The sequence below is a fragment of the Crinia signifera genome, chromosome 1 (assembly GCF_055691185.1).
Source record: "Crinia signifera chromosome 1, ASM5569118v1, whole genome shotgun sequence".
In the NCBI taxonomy this organism is placed as follows: domain Eukaryota; kingdom Metazoa; phylum Chordata; class Amphibia; order Anura; family Myobatrachidae; genus Crinia; species Crinia signifera.
Genome location: NC_139217.1, coordinates 114,145,127 through 114,172,210, shown reverse-complemented (window position 1 = coordinate 114,172,210; position 27,084 = coordinate 114,145,127). Strand labels below are relative to the sequence as shown.

General features: G+C 42.5%; 1 protein-coding gene across 4 annotated transcripts in view; it reads right to left on the bottom strand.

Annotated features, from left to right (window-relative positions):
- Positions 1 to 2,491: 2,491 nt before the first annotated feature.
- The window catches only part of TRIM2 (tripartite motif containing 2), a 121,450-nt gene continuing 96,857 nt past the window's right edge, over positions 2,492 to 27,084 (bottom strand). For 3 of the 4 annotated variants that reach the window (XM_083171860.1, XM_083171866.1, XM_083171851.1), the window contains 6 exons: positions 26,964 to 27,067; positions 23,330 to 23,497; positions 16,651 to 16,831; positions 14,444 to 14,514; positions 12,693 to 12,833; positions 2,492 to 9,377 (listed from right to left, as the gene is read on the bottom strand). In XM_083171860.1, coding sequence (XP_083027986.1) covers positions 9,225 to 9,377; positions 12,693 to 12,833; positions 14,444 to 14,514; positions 16,651 to 16,831; positions 23,330 to 23,497; positions 26,964 to 27,067 — 818 coding nt within the window. In that variant the 3' untranslated portion in view covers positions 2,492 to 9,224. The remainder of the gene's footprint in view (positions 9,378 to 12,692; positions 12,834 to 14,443; positions 14,515 to 16,650; positions 16,832 to 23,329; positions 23,498 to 26,963; positions 27,068 to 27,084) is intronic. The other variant, XM_083171875.1, reaches the window with a different exon arrangement.

Below are 27,084 nucleotides of genomic sequence, written 5' to 3'. Positions count from 1 at the left end.
GTGTTAGCGGCTGTGCGAGTGCTGTCTGCGGGTGGGTTGGTTGTGCAATAGTGTTCGGCTTATGTGTAAGGGGCATTATGTGTTTCATGTATAAATGCATTATTAATGTGCGACATGTGTAACTGGCATTATGTGTGTCACGTGTATAAGGGTATTAATAATGTGCAACATATGTGTTAAGGGGCATTATGTGTGTCATGTGTATAAGGGTATTAATAATGTGCAACATATGTGTAAGGGGCATTGTGTGTGTCATTATGTGTATGAAGGGCATTAATAAAGGATGGCATATGTGAGGGGCATTATGTTTATAAGGACATTATTAATGTCATGTGTAAAGGGCATTACTGTGTGGTATCAGGGGTGCCGAGAGAAAGGGGTAGGGGGTACAAATTACCCAGGCCAAAGTCTGATGGAAGGGCCCAGTGGGGGCCCCGGGCCCCAGCCCCTTAAGTGACAGCTGCAGCTCTTCTCTTCTGCCCAGCAAACGCTGCTTTGTGCTGGGTTGCAGCGTGGCCATGGAGGTGCTTAAAATACAATATATTCTCTGGATTTTTTTCTAAGGGTATAATGTGAATATTGTGAGGAGTAATGTATATAAGGTAAAGTGGTACTACTGTTTGTTGTAACGTGAATAATGGACACCATCGCATGATATAATGTGAATAAAGTTGCACTACTGTCTGGCATAATTTGAATTGTGGGTACTATTGTGTGGCCATGCCCCTTCCCAGCAAGAACACACCCCTGTTTGGGCTGCGTACCGAATGTGTGCACTGCTTCTATTTAAAATATTGCGGGTAGGAGCACCAAAATGTTGACTGCTATGATGAGGGTTGATGGTGCTGGGAAAGGGGAGAAGGGTCAGAGGCGGAACTAGTGGTGGTGCTAGGGGGCACCAGACAAAATCTTGCCTAGGGTGTCAATTAGGCTAGGGCCGGCTCTGGTGCCAGTGAGTAATTAGTGCACCTGTGTATCTGTGAGGTGACCTGGAAAACATGCACTGTTCGGGGTCCCTGAGGAACGAAGTTGAGGGGGGGGACACACAAAAATTAGCAGTCCAGCGATTAGGTCTGAATTAAGCCCAATATCTCTTGTGAAGCTTTGATACATATGGTGTAACTGAGCTAGGTCTGGCAGGAATTTAGGGTGCATAACCACTGCAATCTTTTTATCAGCCAAAAACTATTTCACAGAGAGAGAGAGCTGTATGGGTTGGCGTGTTGTCCTGGTAGGGGATAAAACCATTTTACACAACTCTTTTCTTGTTATTCTTTCCCATTTAACATTTTTTGTCGTAATTTTGATTCTTGTTTCACCTGCTGGTACCCAGTCTGCCAAAGTAACACCCTTATTCTGGTGTAATAAGTAACCCTGCATTCTTGGTGATGATGGTGTTTACCAGTGCATGGACTGGCATTTTATCTCAGCATATTGGTAATGGGTGTGGTATGACTTCCCAACAATCAGGATCCTGATAGTCAGTATACCAAGCAATGCTAGTTGGGATTCCGAAGTCAGTATACTGACTGTCGGGATCCCAATTATTGGCCAGTCATCCAGCACCCTTGCTAATAACCACTACTCTATTGTGTATGCATAGAAAATTTTTATTCAGTTGACCTAGGTTTGTTCAGGGTGTGAACTGGTTAAACTGGTGAAATGTATCAAAATGGCTGACATGCTGTGTCCTGTATGTGACCTATTTGTCGAGCTAAAAACTACATATTTCCTATTGATTTTCTTTATGCTCTGCACTGACAAACCTTGGAACCATCTTAGCAGAAGATCTCGGTACAAAACTTGTGAATCTTGACTCTTTCAGAGTAGAAAAACCTGTTATGTGAGTCCTTAATAATGCATCCTATGAAAACATTACTTACAGGTCCATGTAAAATGGATATACAGTAATAGTAACTAATCGGGCGGAATCGTACTAGTGTATGGGCACCTTAAGTTTACTGCATTCCCTCTGGGGCACGGTGCCTTGCTATGATCGGCACACTATTTTATTCTCCCTACACGATGCAGTGGATGGTGGGGCATGAAATACCACCTGTAGGCACAGGTCAGCTCAAAAAAAAAACAACGTGAAAAACTCATGTTGACCTCCTATTGTCTATTTAAATATGGTGCAGGCAGCAGCATGGAGTGTTAATCACATTGGTTTGGTTGGTCCCTGGCCACATAGAAGCATGTCGACGAAGAGTTTGTGAAGATAAAAAATCTGAGATGAAAGCAATAAAACAGCGATCTGAGCTGGTGTAAGTATGGAAGACTGCGGAGTGAAATTTCATAAGGAAGGGAAGCAGTAATGGTTGTACAAAATGACAATAATTTGGGGTAGGGAAATACCAGACAGCGGTAGGTTATAAATACTGTTACTCTCCAGTACATTAGAGCATTCCAGAGCTGTGCCTAAAAGTAAATGTTTGCTTGTGAACAACTTGATTGCATACGTACTGCAAATAACTTTCATGGAGGCATTGGGTACAATCCAGCTATTTATTGACATGTTGTGTTATGATGAATTCATACAGGAATTCCAGTATAGATGGGACATTTGTTTTATGGAATGGTACAGTTTTATCATGGTTTTTTATACAGGTTTGTGTCATTTCATGGGATCATAAGAAATGCAGGCAGAACACAGAAAACATGTAATATTATGTTCAATGTCCTTCACAGTCTAGAACTCTAGGCCTAATTCCTGTTTGTAAGCAAATGTAGTTGTGATATTCTAGGGCTGCAAAGCTGCTAATGTTGGAAAGTAAAGACGCTGCCCAAGAATGTAAAGACACCCACCGGACTCATTGCAAGCTCAATCGCAATTGTGTACACATTAGCAGATTATACGCAATTACTAAGAACATCAACCCTAAGGGATGGTGTATAGCATTAGCTATGCAGACTGGCCACAGCAGAAGAGACTCAGCCAACATGTATGTGTGCATACGATCATGCAGCCATCAGAAGCTACGTGCCCCAAAAACGGTCATGACACACCTACATTTTCCCAACCACTCCCCATAAACTTCCTGTTTACACCTTCAAACAGCATCTTCCTGTCACTCACTCTGTGACAAAATTCTTAGTGCAAGCAGAGTTGCAGCGAAACCCTCTTGTATGCATATTGCAATCACAGCGCATGTGCAGTTTGCTGATCATTGCTCCATCGAGATCCAAACATGAATTACGCCCTTTTGGTCTACTGAATATGACACACAAAAATTAATCAGAGCTGCACACATTGGGGGAAATTTACTAAGATGGAAGTTCTATTTCACACGGGATGTTGCTATAGGCAACCATTCACATACTATCTATTATGTTCTAGAAGGTGCTAAATAAATAAGTAGCTTCTGATTGGTTGCCCATAGCAACAACCTATGTAAAATAATACTCCCAACTTATAATAAATATAAACCAATGGGAGACATTTACTGTGTGTATATTACTGCTATCCTGAATAATATGTCGAATGGGCCCAAAATAAAGTTAAAATAGAATAGCTGAAAAAACTGAGGTTAAACTAACATTTCCCCTGGCACACTGTAACAGGTCACAGAGCAGTGACTAGATGCTACTGTATCAATGTACCAGAATTAAATGTAAAGTACAAGTTAATATCCTACAAAATGCGGCACACGCTGTTGTCAACAATATGGAGGTAAATAAAAGGATATATACTGTAATACTGCCCTTGTTTTAACAGTCCAACATTTTCTCCTTTTCTTTCTTTTTCTCCAAAGTGATCACAAAGATCAAAGAGAAATAATAACAGAATAACAACATCTTTGGGATTTGCAGACCGCACGGTGCTGGAGTACTGAGGAGACAACTGTCCCGGGCCTCCATGCTACTGTTGCAGTGCTGGCCTGATGAGCAGCAACGTAGGAGAGATGTATCTCCCGAATGGCTGCAGCCTCAGGTGAGACCGTTGTTTAGAATGCTAGAGGAGGTGATGGCCATTTTGGGATTGCCATTTTCAATATTATGAAGTGAGCAGGCGTAAGCAACAGCCATCTGCCAGGAGTGGAAACCCACAGCTGCTGGGGTGGAGCATCACCTTACAGCTAGCAGAACCCCCTGTCACAAAGTCAATGCCTAGACATCAAATTTATGTCCTTTGGTTTATACCCCCCCCCCCCCCCCAACCTACCATCAGCCCACTCCTCACACCAAGGACGTAGATTCTTGCTGTAACGCAGCCGTGAGCGAGTGACCATACACGTCAATTCAACACATGACTGCTGAAATAAGGACAGTATTATATAGCCTTTAATTTGCCTTATTTCACATTGTAAACAACAGGGTGCACTTTGTGTTATTACTATATTATTATTACATATTAATTTACATTTAAAATGGTCTGTGTATACCTTTAGTAAAATGGGACATCTTTAAATATCTTGTGAGCAAAACATGGTTTCTCTATCTTGCTTCACTATGGAGTAGAAGATATATCCCCTTGAAGTTTTCTAGGTAACAGAAATATGTACAGACAGCAGATAGGTGTTTTGACATACAATGGCATTGCTATTCATGTAACAGGAAGCTGCGTTGTATTAAAATAGTAAAATGAAACAGGAGATTTGAAATGCCAAATCCCACAGCAGGAAGCTGTCTAGAAGCTTAAATAGCCGCTGGTTTCTTACACTAGCAATAAAATGAATATTAAGTCTCTTAAGAACATTATAGCATTCACCATCCTGTAAAGGATAAGGGAGTATAGCGGCTCATTGTTGGACTGATGTTATTGTTATTAGTGGTCAGTGTGCTTTGTAAAGTCATAGAGGTGGTCTACCATTCTTCCCCTCATAATCCTGTGCCGTGAGAGACCCTTACGGGTCGAAGGGTGTGCGAGTTGCCATTCAAATGCTGAAAACGGCACCCGAATTAAGCCGATCTTGCACCCTTCGCTGGGCAAAATTTGCTTAAAATTGCTCGCACCCCTATGGAGGTGCGGCCACTTTTAAGTGAATTCAGTCCAACGTAAAGTGCGCCCTGTGCCGTGATGATTCGCGAGTGGGAATTATCCGCACCTAATAGGATCGTCCCTTTAATCTTCACTCTGATACTATAGCTCTTACTTTGTAGTTTGTAGACATTTGAATTGTAGAATTATATTTTGAAATGACAAAATTCGACATTTTAACAAAGCTTCAGCAGAAAAATCACACCTGATCTCTGAATTTGTGATTTATATACATAACAATGAAAGTGTTACATTGTTTTTAATGTAAATGCAATTTATTTAGTTAGGTTTTAGTAAATAACTTCATGACCATAATTATAGCAAACGTCTGTTTCAAACTACATTACTAGTATTCAATGCTGTTTTTCACGCAAGATGGGAAAAGGTTGTGACGTCCTTAATAATAAAGAGTAGTAAGATCTATGTAAGTGCTACCCTCATGAAATCAAGAAAGAAATATACAGAACAATAACAATGTGAGCAGACCAGAAAGTGCGGCATGCTATGTCATATATTCCATGTTATTTTCTTTTACTGACACCACCAAATCCCATGAAGTTATGTTTTTGCATTTGTTTGTGGTCAGTGCTATTTCCATAGCCAGCGCTGTTACTGTGATTTAACCAGGTCACGTTGTTACAGCTCAAGTTACACGGGAACACATGCTGCATGTAAACAGATCTGTCCTCTAAAGTGATTTCTAGTTCATACAATAAGTAGGTGAGCAGTAAAGTCAAATGCATTCTGAACATAAAATGGGGAAAGAAGGGCTGATATTACTCTAGGTAGCATTATATCCTATAAATGAAATAAAAACCACAGCAGACTACAATGTAAGGGAATGATCAAAAAGCAGTTTGTAACAGAGGGGTAAATATATGAAGCTTGGGGAAGTGGTATCTATCCCCTTAAAGAACATTATGTACAAGGTGATAATGCACCAGCCAATCAGCTCCAATATATAAATTGAGTTAGGAGCGGATTGGCTGGAGCGTTATCACCTTCTCCAAGCTTTATACATTTACCCGAGTACTTGTAGTATCTGTCACAGACTTTGTACCAGAACAAAGATTGTGAAATGTGTTATGTTCCCACCTAAAGTTTAATGATTGCTCATCCACTTCCATTCATTTTTATTAAGATACTGTGAAAATGTACATAGGAACAAAATGAAAAATTAAGTTCCAGGCATGTCAACAATATATATTAAACATTATACTGTGCATGACTGACTGTCAAAATATACATAAAAGGTCAATCAAAAGCAGACAAATGAACAGAAAAATATATTCATTAGAAGTTAACATAACTGATGGAGAAAATAAGAAACAATGTCTTAAACCAGAAGAATAAATTGCACTTGGAAGAAAACATATCTTGTGCATTCCGCGTTCTATTTGACTTGGCCGTTTGTTCTCTCTTTGGGGTATATTTACAAAGAAAGTGCAGGTTTTGCCCATAGTAACCAATGAGATGTTGGCTATCGTGTTTCTGGCACATCCTGGAAAATTATAGTTAGCATTTGATTGGTTATTATATAAAGGCAACACTTCCACTTTGTACACAAATGCTTTAATAAAAGTATCCAAGTGCCTGGATCTTCAGCTGGCTCCCTTAACAAGTCTTTGAAACCCAGAGTATTATAAAGGATACTTAAGTGAAAAATCCAAAACTATAGCTGGGAACTCACTTAATGATGTGTGTTCCCAGCCAACAGGACGGGAGGTGTCCTTTACACACTGAATTATATATTGTTCTTTTAGTACATGCCGTCTTTTGCCTGGTCTTCCAGTCAGGCGTGCACACTAGATGTGCCTGGTATGTTGGTCCAATGCACTGGATAGGACAACATATCATGTAGTGCGTACCCAGCTTAAGAATAGGTTATTTTTGCACAACATAAATTTTTGTTTGGGCATGGACAACCAAGTGACCCCACTTATCCTTCAGATCAGTGATGCTCCTGCCCCCACTGGTGCTTGGATATCATAATGTCGGTAGAATTTACAGAGCTATTTTGGTACAGTGTAATGAGTTGCTGAAATTTGGTTCTTCTTTGAAAATGTAAACTTTGACACTTGTGAAATGAAAAATATTAAAAACAACATTGTGTGGTTTTACCATTTAATCTCAGATTTATTCCAACTTTAGTGGGCACAAGTAACACAGATACGTCTATAGGTTAAATGTTTTAACTTGTACGATGCCCAATGTTTTAAAGGGGCAATCATTTAAAAGGCAGAACTAGATTGTTTTTCCCTTTTAAATGATTGCCCCTTTAAATGATCAGGCCAACTCGCCCATACCTGCATCGTGCAGACTATTAAATTTACCCCTAAGGGGGTTATACAATCTTGTCCGTATTTTTTGGTTCCCAAAAATCCAGATAACGCAGCCATTTTTAGATGGCTTTTCCTCTCATACAGACTTGAATCTTCAGAAAATAATCGAAAACAGACACGGATCGGCCTGTGTTTCGCCAATACACAGGTTTTCCGATAGTGCCGATTTTTGCTTCAGTCCAAACAACGTTACAGAGACAAAATAGGTTAAATGAATATTAGAACAAGAATTGTTGAAAAGTGCCAATATTTCAGACTGAAGTTTGGGCACAGATTGCATACCCCCTTATATCGGTTTTGCACAGTAAACACACAAAACCATTAGGGCTAAATTTGCTAACCCATTCTACATCTTGTATTGCTGAAGGAAGACAATACTATAAAGGAATCCTTAGTTTCAGTATTGCCACTCAGGTTTAATGTTGCACTTTTGAGTTGACTGTAGTGTGATCATAAGAAAAAGAAAATTGCATTAACTATTGATGTTTTATTTGCCAAATCAGTCAAGAACGCTGATGGGTGCAATGGTCCCTAGCCATATACTTTTCTCAGTATGCCAAGCGCGGCTTATGCCTCTCCCCATATAATCTTACCGGTATTGCAATTGAAAGGTACACAGGGATGGAAATAGTCACCTGCTCACTCTGCCTTAATACTGGCTGAGATATATATTGAAAAAAAATAAAAAGAAGGAGTACGCTGGGGGGCCATTACATCCATGACAATTTCAATGGCACATTCATGGGCAATACAATTTTTAAGAAGTATAAAATCATTGAATACCAGTAGTTCTTTAATACAGTGGAACAGACTCACAAAATATGGCCAATTATTTAAAGCACTTCAATTACAATTATTCTCCATCCAGGCCAAGTAGCAACATAACCCTTTCAAAGAATTTTTGCTATCAATTATATTAAATAGGATATTTCAAAAATAAAAAACCCTTTATATACAATTACAATCATTACCCCACATGTTGTTACAACAGTTGTAACATTACCTCAGAACAAAATCCTTATGGCTACTAATCCCATACAAGGCCTCACACTGCCATCCTCCTGCTGTTCACTCCTGGGAATGATAGACCACAATTTTTGTATGTGGGGGGAAGTGTCAGTGGGAAATAAACATGCAACCTTACTATACAGTTAGTCTGTTAATAGGGCATAATTGCCTTGGAAAATGCCTCTGAACCTCTCGTGAACCATAATCAACCCTTGTTAAAAAAAAAACTTTTTTTTTTTTTTTGCCATTTTCAATTTTTTTTTATAAAAAAAAAAATATGGAAAAAAATGCATGAAATGAAACAGCATATCATTTGTGATGCTTTATCAATATACCACATGATAAATAGAAGTACACATAGACAAGAAAGGACTATGTACAGAAAACTTCAGCCATTATTACAAATGTGACAACGGTTTGTAAAGTTTTACTTTGCAGACATGTGAACATTTACTATTTTGTTATTAAAGACCAAAGGTTTTATTCCTATATTTAAATACAATACCTACTAGAATACACGGGTCTAGAAGAGTGCTGGCCAAATAATGTATGACAACAATTAATTATAGACCGTGGAAGCTCGAAGCATCCTGTTGGTGACTTAGTGCTTTACGAGTTCTATGACCTAAGTGCACGAGAGTAGTGTTTTTTTACATTTGTGTTTGAAGATTTCCTGCCACACATTAACGGTGTCCTATATTACACTGGAAATGCCTTTTCCGCTGTGTGGTTATGCAACATCTGACAGCCAGGAGTCATCGCTTAAACGTAAACAGGATCGTATGGTGTTTAAATAAGGAATAGTCAGGCTGACAAAGGTTTCGATATTTCCCTCCATCTTGCCACAGTGGGTTCATATCCAGTGCAGTAAATCCACAAAACAGTGACCATCCACTTTACTGTAAATACCGGTAAACTTTAAAACAATGGTTTCCAGAGTCTGCTACAACAACGTGACCATCTGACGTCAGGGCAAGACCCTGTGGACCATAGAGTGGGTCAGCAGAGGTATTGATGTAGGACAAAAATGATCCACTCCCATCAAATACCTAAAAGTGATAGAGAAAAATAATAAGAATAAACTGAGATATTTAAATTTGTAACCTAGAGATAAGCTTAAGCTGAAGCATACCTTTCATTTAGGGGAAAAAAACATGTATAAAAGGTTATTTACCAACATAAGTTTTATTTACCTGTTATAGTAATAGAGTTATGGGGCCTACACACAACGATTTTTAGCCATTTTCTTAGTGGTCTGACTAGATTGCTTAGAAAATTACCCTACTTCACCGTGTGTGTAGGGGCCATAGCGATGTGCGGCCCTGCATATCGCTATCGTTGGTAGAATAAGAATAAGCAGTGTTCTTTCACCAGAGAACACTGGTGCTGTCAGCTCGCTCAGCACACAGCGATGTGTGTGTGCGGAGCAGCGCTGTGTGCTTAACGATCTAGCATCATTCAGATTGCTCTGCATACTCGCTATGTGTATAAGACCATCTGAAAATAAATTGTTGGAGTTTCCATCAACAATAATATTCAACCACATTGCTAGGCAGTACTTTAATTATTTTTGAGGCCTATTTTACAGTGATAGTAATTACAACACAGAATTTCTACAACTGCAATTCTCCCTCAAGCGCAAGACTGCGGAAGACCATGGTGGCCTCTGGCAGCAGACATGCTAAAACATGTTTAGCGTGTGCTGTATGCTATGTTGTCTTAGCATGTTTGGATGTTTGGTCGTCTGATGAAAAGGGACATAGTAGAGCTGTAGGAAATGTTTTTCTCTGTGTACCAGGTGTCAACATTAGAAGAAGTAATGAATACCACCACCCTTACAATACTGTGCATCTGGAAAGTATTCAAAGCACTACACTTTTTCCACATTTTGTTATGTTACATCGTTATTTCAAAATGGAATAAGTAAAATTTATTTCCCTCAAAATTCTACACACAATACCCCATAATGACAATGCATACCTCCCAACTGTCCAGCTTAACGCGGGAACGTACCGGTAGCGTAGGTGCACAGCCAATTTCAGATATCTCCAGAGATGTTCTATCGGATTCAAGTCTATACTCTGGCTGGGCCAATCAAGGACATTCACAGAGTTGTCCTTAAGTCACTCCTTTGATACCTTTGCTGTGTGCTTACGGTCAATGTCCTGCTGAAAGATGAACCGTCCCCCCAGTCTGAGGTCAAGAGCGCTCTGGAGCAGGTTTTCATATAGGATGTCTCTATACATTGCTGCATTCATCTTACCCTCTATTTTGACTAGTCTCCCAGTTCCTACCACTGAAAAACATCCCACAGTATGATGCTGTGACCACCATGCTTCACTGAAGGGCCTGGCTTTCTCATGACGCCTGCCATTAAGGCCAAAGAGTTAAATCTGTGTCTCATCAGACTAGATAATTTTGTTTCTCCTGGTCTGAGAGTCTTTCAGGTGCATTTAGGCAGACTTCAGGCAGGCTGCCATGTGCTTTTTACTAAGGAGTGGCTTCAGTCTGGCCACTCTACCATACAGGCCTGATTGGTGGATTGCTGCAGAGATGGTTGTCCTTTTGAACAATTCTCCGGTCTCCACAGAGGAATGCTGTAGCGGACAGGGTGACCATCGGGTTCTTGGTCACCTCCCTATCTAAGGCCCTTTGCCCTAATTGCTCAGTTTAGACAGCCGGCCAGCTCTAGGAAGAGTCCTGGTGGTTCCGAACTTCTTCCATTTACAGTTGATGGAGGACACTGTGCTCATTGGGACCTTTAATGCAGCAGATATTTTTCTATACCTTTGCCCATATTTGTGCCTCAAGATAATCCTGTCTCAGAGGTCTACAGACACTGTCAAGTGTGGGACCTGTTTTAGACAGTTGTGTGCCTTTCCAAATCATGTCCAATCAACTAAATTTACCACAGGTGGACTCCAATTAAGTTGTAGGAACATCTCAACGATGATCAGTGGAAACAGGATGCACCTGTTTTGAAGGGAAATCTTTTTATTAATTCCATTTTGGAATAAGGCTGTAACATAACAAAATGTGGAAAAAGTGAAGCCCTGTAAATTAATTTCCAGATGCACTGTATATGAAATTATTTTCAAGAGTAATAAATGTGTAATAAAAATGTTGGTAGCTTCAATGTCTGGTTCTGTTGATTACTTATAGTGATTAAGCAAAGACATACTTCAGAATATTGTACTGTTATTTGTGAGCAGGACATAAGCTGCCCATACATGGTCCGTTTAACGGATCTGTTTGGGACTTAAATAGTACACATCGCATCGCATGCCTTGTGCATGCAGTGTGCATGCAATGCGATCCGATGCGATGTGTAGCTAGTACAAAAAGTATGTGCAGCACATACTTTTTGTACCATACTATGTGATGCGCAAGAGCGCGCATCGCATAGCACAGAACGGAGTTGCCGCAAAACGGAGCGTGTATGGGCTCCTTAACTGTGGTGGGAGTCACTACCTGGAGGCCCTGTCTTCACTGTGTATGAAGGCCACAGTTTGAAAAAACGGTCTTGTGCAGGCATGGGCAACCTGTTGCTCTCCAGCTATGGTGAAACTAGAAGTCCCATCATGCATTTTCAAAGTTTTAGCATTCCCTAATAGCAAAACTGTGTCAGGGCAAGCTGTGACTAGTTTCAGCTGGAGAACCACAGGTTTCCTATGCCTGTTTTAGTGCAAGGTCTTCTCAGAGAGGGAAGGAGGTGGAGTAGGAGGGAAGACGTGCACATAGTAGTTGAAAGCCTGACCCGGTGAGTACCAACTATAAATACCCTTGCGTTCCAAGAGTTGCTTGTACTTCACATAGTATATGTCTATGGTGTGGCCTAAACATTTCACAGAAGTACACCTACCAAATTGTTTTAAATAAATCATACAGATAGAAGCAGGATATGTGGTACTGTATAGATTGTAAGTAATGAGCTGTAATCCCCCCAGAAATCAGCATTCTTTAGTTCTATACTGTGAGAAACTCTTGTCTATGTAAAGGTATTGGATACTTGGAACTAAAAGCCAAGCTTCTTCTACCCATTATAAACATTAAACATTGGGACAGTTCAGGTAGAATAAATGCAAGCTATTTACATTCCTAGCTTTAGCTGGAATACAGCAATCAATCTTCCTTCAAGTTGAATGAATAAATTAATAAACCAAGAGTTGTCCTCTTCCAGTGGAATGCCTGAATCTGCTGCCGCTCACTAAATTTTCATTTTATAATAAATATTAACGTGTAAAGTCCAAAAGTGATATACAGTAATCTCATTGTCTATTTGTAGTCTAATTACATCTGTGTATTGCTCACATAAATGACCATTGCTTATGTGGTAAGCACAATAGATATATACAAAGATATACCTGTATCCTGCTATTGCCCCAGTCAGCTACAATAATGTTCCCATTGGAATCCACGGCCACTCCAGTTGGAGCATTAAACTGTCCGTTTCCTTCTCCATTTGAACCAAACTTCAAAATAAACTCGCCATCTTGGTTAAATACCTATCATTAACATAAATAACAAATACATGTGACAACTGCATGTAAAGGAACATTATAATATACAAGGACAGGCAGTCTGGGGGTATCCAGTCGACAGTGACTAGATCAACCATTATCAGTTGACAGTGGATAGGTTGACACATGGAAAAGGTTGACATGCACTAGGTCGCTATAGACAGAAAGTTGATGTCAATGGTCGATACAGGAAAATGTTGACATGTGTTTCATGATTTTTTTTTTACCTTGACCTTTTGACTGTCGACCTACCCCCATGTCGACCTAATGACCCTGTTGACCTAACCCGTGTCGACCTAGGCATGTCAACCTTCCTGCATGTTGGCCTAAATGACTGTCAGCCAACATGCTGGTGACCTAATGATTCATACCCCAATTAGCTATAGGCTGTACCGCACTGGATTATGTTTCCAGGTAGAGTGCTGGAGACTATTCCGGGATCATCCTGTTCTAGGGCAGCAATGTATGTGGATATCTGCTTGCACTCTCTGGAGTGGTGAGCAAATTATGTATTAGATGCTGGCTTAGGGCTAGTGGCTGGTTGAACATGGGCACTTTATCTAGGAGAATAAGCCACATGGTATAGTCCACAGCTTAATGAATCTCCCCAATGTCCATGCAGAGGGCAAGCCTGTGGTTTTGTATTATTACCTTCAATATTGACTAAACCACTGCATATTCATGTTGGATCCCTGAAATGATATGGTGATCACTGATCAGATACTCCACAAACGCTAAAGCAATATCCCCCTGTTAAACAGATCTGTGCGTATTAGGCCCCTGGAAAGTATCAGGTTGCAGCACTTATTTTTTCAGTTTTTAAAAAACATGGATGGGCCACAATCTAGCACAGGGTAAGTGTGAAAGGGTGCAGGCTGCACCCGGGAAAATGACCCAGAAGTCAAAATGCCGGGTAATTCCCAGGTAGTATGTCTAAAAGGGGTATAAGTGTGTGCCAGACAGGGGGAATCAGGAATCAGAACTGTTGACTCTGGAGCCAAGAATGGGTAAAGTGCAAATTGAACTGGCACGGAGCAGATGTACAGATGCAAATGAGGGGATTAAATATGACACTGGTGATTTGGAAGCTAGCCCCTCTGTGATTGGTAGAAACCGGAGACAGCTGATTAATCCAAAATAGCAAAGCCTATGCAGTGCTGAAGCCAGGAATAGGCGTTTTCTGTAGTGGCCAGTGCAAACTTCCCAGCAGTAGATATTATGTGACCTATAGTACGTAAATCCTATCACAAATATGTTGAACAATTAAGTAACACTGAACATAGGTAACAGTAGTAATATTCCTGTGTTTAGCTTAGCAATCTTTACTATTATTCATAGAATTTTATTATTTTTAGAATGTTACTTTTTTATACTAAATATTGCATAAAATTAAAAGTATTGTTCGATTCTGAAACTCTGGGTAGTAAAAGAACCAACATTAACAATTACTACTGAAACATTCTGGGACTGTATACTACAGAATAATTTCCCGTCCTTCTAAAAAAGCATAAGAGTATCATCAGATATTAGAATGGCAATAGGAGATTAATCTGATAGATGCTTTACTGGTGGCAATAACTGTAAACATAACATACCTTCACTGAATGGTTATGGAAGTCCGTCACAATGATTTCATTATTGCTGTTTACAGCTGCAAAGTGAGGTCCTAACAGGGACAAAATTGAATATATTTGTTTAATATTTTTCAGAAACTGGCAGAGCATTTATAAAAAAAAAACAAAAAACAAATCAGAAATATTTACTAAGTTCTGAAACTTGTATATGCCAACAATACACTAAAAAGTCATTCTTCTGTGACAGTCTATGAAAGTATCACATCCGATTATTAGAGTTTACATTTTTTGTTTTGTTTTTTTGCCCACAACTAACCGGCTACAAGATCCTATGACATTACTGTGGACAACCCCAAATTCTGCTTTCTCCTTTCGATAGAATGACGCAGATAGCTACAAACTACAATACATCCCAGGGAGTCATACTGCTAACACCATCTTGTAATGAGATAATTAACACGTCTCTGCTAGTCTGTGTCATGTGTATATGGCAGAACTTACTATTTCACCATTACTTGATATAGAATGTCATTGCAAACAATGAAACTAAAGCACCAACATTTAAAACTATAAAAAGTGCTACACATTCTCAAATATAGAAAGTCTCCTTTACTTTATTACATCAAGAGTTGTAATTGTACTGTATTTACATTTGTTGTGTGTGAATGCTTTTGTCTATTATCAGCTAGCATTAGGGAAAAAAGAATATTGATACATTTGTGACTATCCTAAGAAATGGTATGATCCCTTATGTTCATAACTATCTCAAGTACAGTGCGTTCCATTCTGATTAGATTCTAAAGCATTTTGTTGGTATAATTGCAAAACGTCACAGGTAGCAATGCTGAAGAAGTGCACATGTTCAGTAGTCCCCTAGTGAAACAATATTCTGAAGTTCTACTAACATACAGTAGTAGTAATAATAAGAATAGTTGCAAAACTGACACAATAGATACAATGAAGACTACATACTGTAACAATCAGTTAATTCGGTTCATATTAACCCCTTCAGTGTCAATCCCGAGAATTTTCCGGGCTGTGGCTCAGTGTCCAGTCTGGCAAGCCCAGAAAATTCTCGGGATTGCCACTGTTTAGAGCCGGGCAGCGCTACTGAGTTCAATCACTTCGGCGCTGCCCGGCTCCCTCACCTCCGCCGCGCCTCCTCCTCCTTCCTCCCCTCCGGGTTTTCTATTGAAGTTCCTGGCGCCGGCTTATGACAAGCCAGCTGCCGGGGACAGGGTGCGGGTGCGCAGGTCCAAGCAGCTGCTGATTGATAGTTCAGCGGTGCTGCCCGGAACCAGGGAGGCAGTGGTGCTTTTTTCTAATGGAGCGCTCCCAAAAAAAAAACCCCACCACTGAAGGGGTTAATGTAACTTAATCTACATATATTGACTGTACTAGAGATAAATCAAAATAAACAAAACAAAAGGATAATGGTGTGTACACAGTTGTACAATGTGCATGAGATTTTGACTATATAGTCAAAATCTCATCTGGATCGTATGCAGATTGTATGGGTTTTAACCCTTGCGATCCCGATGCGCGCTCCCGTATCGCAGCCAGAAAGTCTTGGCTGCATAGACTATACAGTGCAGATCTGCACTATATAGTCTAAATTGTATGCAGATAGTCTAAATGTATACATAGTCTAATTTGTAATCTAGTCTAAATTGTACAAGTGTGTACACACCTTAAATGTATATGTAATATATATGTATATGTAACAAGCAGACAATTGGCTTGAAATTAATAGTTATGAAAATGCTTGAATGTCAATTATTTCTTTAACCTTCCATTAATCATATTACACATACATTACTAAATGTGGAAAGTGTCCTTTCACATTGTATTTACTTGCATTCAATGTTTGGTACTTATGTATTATCTGGACTCCCATGTTAAATGCACCCCATTTTTTCATACCCCTACTATCCAACTACGCATGGAGTATATTTCATATAGTGTGGCGAGCGCAGCGAGCCACCGTGCCCAAAGCGTGGTGAGCGCAGCGAGCCCCGCGAGGGGACGCGGTCTCATAAGAAAAACGGGAGTCCAGATATTACATAAGTACCCAATGTTTTAGTACAGTATAAACTAGGAGGCATACAGACAGGACACGAATGCACCTTAATGGAATGTGATGTAGATGACTGTGAGCTAATGAGCAGTGTACACCATACAGGAGGAAATAGAGAACAGAAGACAAGAGAAGGTGGTCTACATATTACCATCAAGTGTACCTGCAAACTGCTTGTCCCCATTTCCTCGGGTACCAAACCTGGTTACTATTTTCCCATTGGGCTGGAAGATGAACACACAGCATGCTTTGTTGTCTACAACAATGATGTGCCCGTTGCGATCAACTGAAACACCCTTAGGCCCCATCAATTTTCCGGATCCAATTTTTGTCTGTTAAAACATCAAATGAAAAACCTCATTTATAAGCTAAACATATTGCCAATAACTGTAATATGTCCAGAAGAATTGCTTCATAATTCACATTCCTCAAACTAAATAGATGATCAGACATAATTAGTATAAGGAACTAAATAAGACAATGGGCCTGATTCAGAGCTGGGTGATCGGCTGCGTATACTCACAGACTAGCAAACAGGTCAATGCCGCCAGGTTATTGTCACTAGGTCACCAAGCATTAGGTCAACATGCATGATGGCCGACATGGGATAGGTCAGGGGTAGCCAACTCCAGTCCTCCAGAGCTACCAACAGTTAACGTTTTCCAGGTCTCCACACAGAATCACAAGTGAAATAATTATCTCCCCCTGGATCTTTTAAAATGTGTCAGTCAGTATTGAGCGCACCTGTGTATCTGTGAGGCGGGCTAGAAACCGTGAACTGTTGGTAGCTCTCAAGGAAAGGAGTTGGCTACCCCTGGGTTAAGTCAACACAAGCATTAGGTGGACACATGGGGAAGGTCGACATGGGGTTTTTCACGGTTTTTTTTTGAGCAGACGTGCAGACAGGCGGGGAAATGCGTCAACTGTGTCGACATTCCAGACAAAAAAAGTGAAAAACCCCACGTTGTCCTAATGCCGGTGTTGGCCTAACCCAAGTCGGCCTTTATGCATGTCGACCTAGTGACCTGTCCACATAACCCATGTCGACCTAATGTATGTCTATCTAATTAACCCATTCTGCACCGACCACTGCCCCACCAGTGCTGATTAGGGATTGGATTGAAATGCCTCTTGTGCATGTCTGACACAAGTCCCATGAAAACACAATAGATATCGTCCATATCGTGGATGATATATCGCTCAGGGTGTACCCAGGTTTAGACTTGGGGCCTGATTTCAGAAATGTTCGCTAGGTTGTGTGTAATCACAGCCTAGCGAACTTGGCCAAATGCCCCCAGTGCCCAAATTCCCTGGCTAGCATGCGAGGGGATGTGTATGCGAATACACCCCCTCGCACGTGGCCGAATGGGAGAGTTCTCCCCTTCAGTAATAAAAGTCAGTCTAGACTGACTTCTATTCCAACCACTATCTGCTGAATTTGGAACAGGCGCTGACATCATGTGATGTCAGTCACCCGCACCGAGCAGGCATCACCACACCCAGGGGGCTGGCTGGCAACTTTTAGCCTAGGGGGCAAGTCCAGAGCACTGGCCCAGCGGCGTAACTATAGCACCGCAGCCCCCGCCACCGCGGGGGGCGGGGGCGCTGTGCATGTGGGGGCGCCGGGGGCTGCGGTGCTATAGTTAAACCCCCCTCAATCCCCCGCAGACTTACCTATCGCGCTGGTCCCGGCGGCTCCGTTCTTCTGCTGAGGACCACCACAAAATGGCCGCCCCCATATAGCACACAGTTCTCTGAAACTCTGCAAGTATGGGGGCGGGCATTTTCTGGTGGTCCTCAGCAGAAGAACGGAGCCGCCGGGACCAGCGCGATAGGTAAGGCTGTGGGGGATTAAGGGGGGGTTTGCATGAGCGGCGGGGTAGGGGTGCTTGGCGGAGCGGCGATGGGGGGGGGGGGGCCCCTAACGGCGGGGGGGCGCCCAAAACGTAGCTACGCCACTGCACTGGCCCATACACCCCCCCCCCCAACTTTCCGGAAGACGGAATGCCATGATTGTATTGTGTACCTGCAGATTGCACATTGTGATGCTAATTACACATTATGCCGTACACCTTGATGCCCATTACACCCCATACTGTGATGGCAACTACCCAATGCTCATTACACGATGATGCCCATTACACCGCACAATGTGATGTCCACAGTGTCAGATATTCCGCCACAGTGCCAGATATTCCGCCACAGTGCCAAATACACATATGCCCCCACAGTGCCAGATATGCCCCCACAGTGCCAGAGACACATATGCCCCCACAGTGCCAGATATGCCCCCACATTGCCAGAAACACATATGCCCCCACAGTGCCAAATACACATATGCCCCCACAGTGCCAGATATGCCCCCACAGTGCCAGAGACACATATGCCCCCACAGTGCCAGATATTCCTCCACAGTGCCAAATACACATATGCCCCCACAGTGCCAGAATTTCCCACCAGCAACTCACCATTGTTGCAGTGTCTCCATCTGCTGCTGCTGCTGGAGGGAGGGGGGGGGGGGGAAGAGCGCAGTACATGCCCCTCCTGCCCACACCCCAGTCCAGTGAGGCTACTACCGACAGCCCTCCTGCGCTGGCCGCGGCTTCCAGAACACGGCCGGGGCTACAGGAAGATGGCCGCCGGCCTCCTGCACTGAGGACATGTCCTCAGTGCAGGGGGCCGGTGGCCATTTTCCTGTAGCCGCGGCTGTGTTCTGGAAGCCGCGGCCAGCGCAGGAGGGCTGGAGGAGGTAGACCATCCTGGTGATCCTGCGCGGCCCGCATCCAGTGACTGGGTAAGCTGCCCGGGGGGCACATGGCACCCTGCCCCCGGCCCAGCCCGCCCCTGACCACACCCGTTTTCTCAGGGGAACGACCAGTGTTTTTATAGGAACACACATAAAACGCTCCCATTCCCCTGCTACCGCCACCGAAACTGACCCAATCGAATGGGCAGGGTGTCCGGCGCCTACCTGCAAACTCTAAATTTGCGCCCTCCCATACGCACTTGCCACAAAAAAAGGAGTTGTATTCTCTAATTACACCACACAGTAGTATTCACATTACACCACATGTAGTGCCACTGATTCACATTATACTACACATCAGTTTCACTTATTCCCATTACGAAACAAAGTAGAGTCCATTATTTATGCCCCATACACATAATGCACGCAGCAATGCTGTATACACATAATGCACACAGCAATGCTGTATACACATAATGCACATAGCAATGCCACATACACATAATGGCCAGTGCCCCATACACATCATGCACACAGCAATGCCGCGTACACATAATGGCCAGAGTAGTGCCCCATACACATCATGCACACAGTAACACATAAAGCACAGGAATTTCACTTACACATAATACCCAGGCTAGTGCTGCTTACAAATAAAGCCCAGAATAGTGCCCTTTGACATGTCAAGAGTAGCTCCACTTACACATAATGCCCAGAGCAGCGCTGCTTACGCATAATGCCCAACGAAGCACCCCATAGCCATAATGCCAACCATAGTGTTGTTTGCATATAATACCCAGAGTTGTGTCCACACAATGCCCCCTTCCATCTCTATAATATGCCAGTGTTTCTTCATACGCTTAATTTTGAGTGTCACTGCCACCTCTGTGTTAAAACAGATGGTGCCGCTCACCTCATGTAGGGGGAAGGCTGCAATGTCTTCTATATTGGCCCACTGTTCTGTCCCTGGTTATTTGCCCCTGTATTCACAATAGCACCCACCTTTTTAGGCACACTGTCACACAGACAGTGCCTGAGAGCATGGAATCCTGCAGACTCCGACTAACCTGCTCAATCAAAATCCGCCTGTACTGCCGGCTCTTCCTCCATGCACGCTACGACAGCATCCTGAGGTCTCCTCTCTCCTTCCCAGCTTGACAGCAGGAATGGAATCAGAAGGTCCCCCTCATCATGCGCCGGGCAAGAGTCGGCAGCGTTGCCGTCACTAAGCAGCATGAGACTGGCAGTTGCGGCCCTGCTGTGGGGATCTTCCACCCGGCTGCCTGTCTGGGGAGCTTAGCCTGCTGCCGGCACTGCCTGTCATAAACTGTACTTTGAGTTTGCAGCCCGCAGTTACAGGGTTAGGGGAGGAAGCGCCGCTAAGGGCCGGCGCCTGCCTGCTTTGCAGGCTTTGCTGAGCAGGTAGCGCTGGCCCTGCGAATGGGACTGAATCAGTCCAATGCACGGGACTGGCTGCTGACTGGCCAGATTAGAACCACAGGTATGATTCATTAGCAAGCATTAATTTTTGGCCTTTTTGAGAAAGTACAAAAAAACAGTATCAGCTCGCACCGTGATTCTCAGCTTAGAAAACATGCTCCAGAATGAAACAAAGAATGAATGTAGTTTAACCACTTTTAAACTATTAACAGAACAGGTCTTTATACTGTGATTCATATGTATGTGTGTGCGCAAGTCGGCCATGTAGAGTTGTACAGTATAATGACACTTATAATCTACCAGGAGACACCAAGGTTATCCGTCAGAGGGCTGTTTGCCCTATTTATAGGGCAAACAGTTCTAGGAAATTCTATTTCCATTGCAGGTCTTTGAGCAGTGGCACAGCCAGAACTTTGTGGACCCCATAGCAACATTTTGTAGGGGTCCCTGTACCAGTGCTTCTAGAGAAATACCTCTCATAATAGTGCCCTAGTTCATTTCTGACCCACAGAAGCAGGGGGGTTTTAAGAGAGATGAGGGCCTGTGTGCACACTCCATGCAGATTTCCACCTCTCTAGCAGAGGGTAGACCCGCCAAAGTCTACTGTGCATCTGCAGGTCTACGGGAACATGGCAACAGCGCCCTGTTCCCAGGTTATAGCTCTGTTGTAAATCGCATGTAAAAATGGCCATGTTTCCTGTGATTTATGTCTGTAGCGTTGGATGCCACTGTGGGGCTCTGGAGGGGTTAGTATTATTATGGGTGTGGTGTGGGCCCCTGTGCATCTCAGCTTGTACCAATTATAGATATGCCTATGCATAGTAGTTCCCTAGTTTATTTTATGAACCATAGCAGTTTCTAGCTTACATTAATGTCACATTGTTCACATTATGCAAGACAATTCACATTATTTGTTTGTTAATTATTAACAGTTTCATATACAGCACAGCAAGTTCTGTTGCACTTTACAACTGGAGATAGAGATAAAAGAAACTGGGTAGTTACAGACAGTCAAAATGGTAGGAGGGCCCTGCTTGCAAGCTTACATGAAAATCAGTGTCCACAGTTCATATTATGCCACACTATATTGCCTTCTCTTCATACTGTGCATCATTACAGTGCCTAGTTCATATTATGCCAGACATAAGTGCCCTCAATCATAGGATATCACATTACGATGCCCAAGTGATTATGTAACATATACTGTCCTCAGAGGCGTAACTAATATTGTGGCGCCCCCCCGCCAAAAAATTACCTTGCCCCTCCGCATGCCGCCGCCGGCCTTGCATTCAGTCCGGCACCGCAGATAGCCTCCGGGCTCCGTCTCCTGCAGTAATGAAAAATGACACGACAAAATGGCTGCCTCCGTACAGCAGACAGTTTTTTTAGGGATGTTAGAGGAGGCGGCGGCCTCCTCTAGCATCCTTAAAAACTGTCTGCTATTAGGGGGCAGCCATTTTGTCTTGTCATTTTTCATTACTGCAGGAGACGGAGCCCGGAGGCTATCTGCGGTGCCGGACTGAATGCGGTGGCGGCGGCATGCGTCTGACCAGAGTGCCCGGGCTCCCCCAAGCAGCCGCGGTGGCTGCCTTACGGTAGCTACGCCTCTGACTGTCCTCCAGTTCATTTTATACCACATTACAATCTAGGTCTCTATGTACCACCCAATGGTGAACACTACATAACATATGTTACTATGACAACGAAGGTGTGCCCCTCTCAGCTCCAACTGCCCGGACTCAGACAGCTGGGGGAGCGCAACAAAGCCCCTTGTGGGCTTGCTGCACTCGACACCTATTCTGTTCTCCCTCTATGGGGGTCGTGGACCCCCATGAGGGAGAATAGCCGGTGGCCGTCGGGATCCCGAGTGTCTGGGTTTTAACAGCCGGGATTCCGACGTTGGTGTAATGACTGTCTGAATCCCGACGGTCAGTCATCCGGCACCCGTCATTAATTTAGCCAATGAGTTTTCATAGCAAGCTATAAAGTCAAACCCTCCCTATACACTATTACCTCCTACAGACACAAATTATCTTGTATTGAGGCTTATTAGTGCAGGTTAAGGAGTACGTGTAATAGCTTGTGATTTTGTAGGCATTTGCAAGTTCCCGGCAAGTCTGCCGAATGATTTAAAGGGGCAAATGTTTAAAAAGGCAAAATCATATTGGTTTTGCTTTTTAAATGATAGCCTCTTTTTAGTCATTGAGCAGATTTGCCAGGAACTCACAAATATCTGAAAATTGCAAGCTATGTCATTTACCACCAATTGTTTCCTGATCAACAGAAGTGACATCGAACATCACACAATACATACAATAAGGGAACACTTTAACCTACACTCCATTACAATGCACATACACAACTCGCTTTAACAAGCAGTTAATCCATGCTTACCTATTATTTTAGGCATGACATGGACTAGTACCAAGGCATAATTTTTTAAATCTACAACATTGCCATTGTTCCATACTTCTAAATATCATATACGTTTTAAATATGTTAAAAATAAAAACATTACATTACTTATTTCATATTTCTCTTGTTTGACTCTACAAACTACAGTGGTATGGTACTATACAGCCAGAGTCAAGTTTTTAAGTTAAATATATAGGATAATAAAAATACTGACAAAGCAATGTCTTACCTTAAATTTGCCATCAGAGGAGAATATGCTGACCCACTTGTTGTCATAGTCTGCTATAATGATGTCACCACTTGGATGCACTGCCACACCGGTTGGTCTTTGTAGCTGACCTGGAGACCTTCCTCGAATACCAAAGCGGCTTTTAAACTGTCCGTCATTTGAGAAGATCTAGTATATAAATAAAGCAAATCATTTTTTTAAATCATATATAACTATTTTAGCAAAAGTTAAGTGTGAGGACCACTTATTATTTATGTGTGTGGCGAGGTCTTAAACAGGAAATTGGACAAATATAAATCAGTGATAATCCTGTATTTATGTTTAACAAAAAAAGGTAAATAATAAAATATATATATATATATATATATATATATATATATATTTTTTTTTCCCTCTGGTCACAACAGCCCTGTAAAGGTTTGAGAACGATATATCCAGCCACAGAGAGGGTGATTTGCAGCAAAGTACCAGAACCTGGTTCACTGCAAAGCCAGGAATGGGTCTCTAAGGTGTGCTTGAGGGAAAGATGGGTGGGTTCTCAAGCACACAGCTCCAGTCTGTGGTTTCAGACCTTCACAGCCACAGCTGGCTGATTGCAGTAGAAGGGATTTAAACCTTGGTCAGTCTGCTGTTCAGTGAGCGAATGCCAAAAAGTGGCCACCTGGTAGGCTAAGTAATCTAGCACCGGGGTCTTGGACCATCAGTGCCGCGAAGCAATGAGATACCATGCACACGGAGCTCTGGAAAGATGTATATGTTTCTTTGGTTTTCCATATGAAGTTTTGTTTGCTGTAAAGTTATTTTGTTGAATGTATGACATTAAATACTTGCACAAACATTGACAACTGTCCTGTCTTAACTGCGACCCTGTGGGAATTATCTCTGCTGGAACTACACCAGATGCCACTGGTGTGGTGCGGACATCACTGTGGGATTTTGTACAATGGCATGAGCAGGCAAATGGGCCAAATGTAACACCAAAAAAAAAAAAAAATGGAAAATTTTACTTTTATTTCTTAAAGTGACAGTACCGCAAATGCAGTGTTGAAGTGCAGTGCAGCATATGGTGTTTGTAAAAATTGGCTTATCATTGTGCATATATTAAACCAGTCACAGGGCCCCATGAGTTCTGAAACCACCTCTGTGTACCACAAATGCACTATTCTAAAAGAGAGCAAATTATTCCTCACATTTATAGTAAGAGTAGCCACCACCAACATCTGAATGACCTGATAGCTTTCCAGTCACTAAAACCCATCAAGAAGGAGGTGCTACTATTGGAGAAATTGCTACTATTGGAGCAATTTCCATAGGGCAGTTCCCCCTGTTTGGCCTGTACCTAGTGGCTGGATTAAGAGTGGCTCCGACCTGAGCCTGCCTTGGCCGCCAGAGATTGCTTTATGACAGAACTGGTCAGCTGTACTGCTGCAAGCCTCATTTCAGGATAACAGCAGAAGACCCCGAGGCACAGACAGATGGAAGCTCTTGTTGCTATGAAGTTCCTGCTCACTGTTCTCCTTGGTGACACTCAACCCTACCCTTCGCTTTCAGACACCACTTGCAGAGAGGCAGACGTGGCAGAGGAGCACTGAAAAATCACAGTAATAATACTATTCTGAAGAAAATAAGGAATATTTTAGATGCTACCATACCCTCCAACATGACCCATTCCATTAGGTACAAAATGCTCTGTTCCTGGACTTCCCTGCCAGTGGCAGTTACAGAGGTTGGACTCCAGCACAGTCCAAAATTCAAAGAGGGGGGTCACATCAACTGCCAGTGAGTCCAGGACAGTAATGTTTGGAGTGGCATTAGGTGTGGCTCCCCAATTTGGATATTGGACTGCGCTGCAGGCTGCAGCCCCAACTGCCACTGGCAGGGAAGTCCAGAAACAGAGCATTTTGTACCTAATGGAATGGGCCATGTTGGAGAGTATGCAATAAGGTTATCAATACCACCAGAAAGCAAGGAATATAAATTAGCTTTGGTAGATAGGTGAACACAGAAAGTATTCAATGCTGCGGGCGAGCTGGGACACTGAGCAGTGCTGACTGCTCGCTGTCACAGCTCGCAGGGTCAGTATTCAACTGACCCCCTGCATATGCCGATTCCCCCTCGCTCCATTTTTGGTGTGAGGGGGAATCGGCGTATGCGGTCGCTAAAACAGTGAGACTTGCATCTAAATGCTACTACCCCTTCTGTGTCACCCCTGTCTGTCTAACCCTCCCCTTTAGAATGTAAGCTCTCACGGGCAGGGCCCTCTCTCCTCATGTGCCTTTCTTAGAATATATAAACCACTGCCACCCTGATAATTGCTTCAGTGTCCTGTCCCCTGATGCAACTATCTGTATTAACCATGTACTTGTCCTAAACTGTCTTGTAATGTAATTTTGTTTTGTGTTTGCTCATAACTATGCTCTGTAAAGCGCTGCGGAATTTGTATGCGCTATATAAGAAACTGTAAATAAATAAATAAATAAATAAATGCAGCAGGCTCCCTGCATAAGCCGCGAGCCTCGCTATTTGGGGGATCATCGCTGTCTTCTGACAATGAGGATTCCCCCAGAACATTGAATAGAGTGAGTGCCCGACGTGGGGGTTAAACAGCGAGGACCGCTTGTTTTCTGCATTCCCCATCGTTTAACCCCCTCGGCAACATTGAATATGGGCTTTTATTATATAAGAAGGATCAGCCCAGAGAACAGCATAAAAACATTTGCTGCATTCGCCCCTAGGTGTCTACTCACTTAAACAACTTACATATTGTGATGTTACTAAATGTAATGTTAATCAAATCTGACCTCAGTTATCTCCAGGATATAAAATGATTTGTGACATTTACATACAAAATCATCTCAACTGTATCAGCAGGCAAATAAACACAGTGGAACTTTCCACTCATCGTGGTGCGAGATCCGAATCTACAATGAGTCCATCATATCCTGTGCCTAATGATAGCAGAGCTGCATCTCCAGCAATGAATAAACAAAGTACAGTGCATCAGCTAGTTACTGAGCAGCTGGGCAGGCTGTAACACAATGGGCACACTACAAAGCTGAGATTATATCCACACAGCATTCATCACATAGGGAAGAAAACCCTTGATTAAATCACAGGTTGCAGCATGTAATACAATGGAGAAACCCTACATGTACTAAAACAGAGACAAATATAAGTTTGCTATAAATCCATTACCATCTTACTACCTGTACTAAAACAAAATGCCTAGGCAGAATACAACATCACTGCCATCCTACCATTACAGTGATGTTGTATTCTGGTAGTCCCACTATGCATTATGCCAGTGGTACCCAAACTAGGACACTAGGGGTGCCCTAGGTTGGAGGTAAAAGACCAACTCAAATTATTTATGATCAATGAAATAGGCAAAACCAGTGCTTGTGGCTTCTAATCATAAAATATGCAGACAACCAAAATTGACTCTTGTCCATCACCACATAACGGAGTCTAAGTATGACATATAAAGGACAATATATACTTAATTTAAAATGTTTTTCTACATTTTTTCATTAAAAAACTTTTGGCCTAGGGGTGCCGTGAAAAATTCTGCTAAAAAAAAAAAAAAGTTTGGGAACCACACAGATTGCCTCTGAAAATGGTCACTGTACCATACCTGTACACACTGGTTATTGCTGTCGGCAATCAGTATTTTTCCATTGGTTGAGGCAGCTACTCCTTGGAGATTAGTAAATTCACCCTTATTTCTTCCCTTTGTACCTAAAAGGTGATGATAA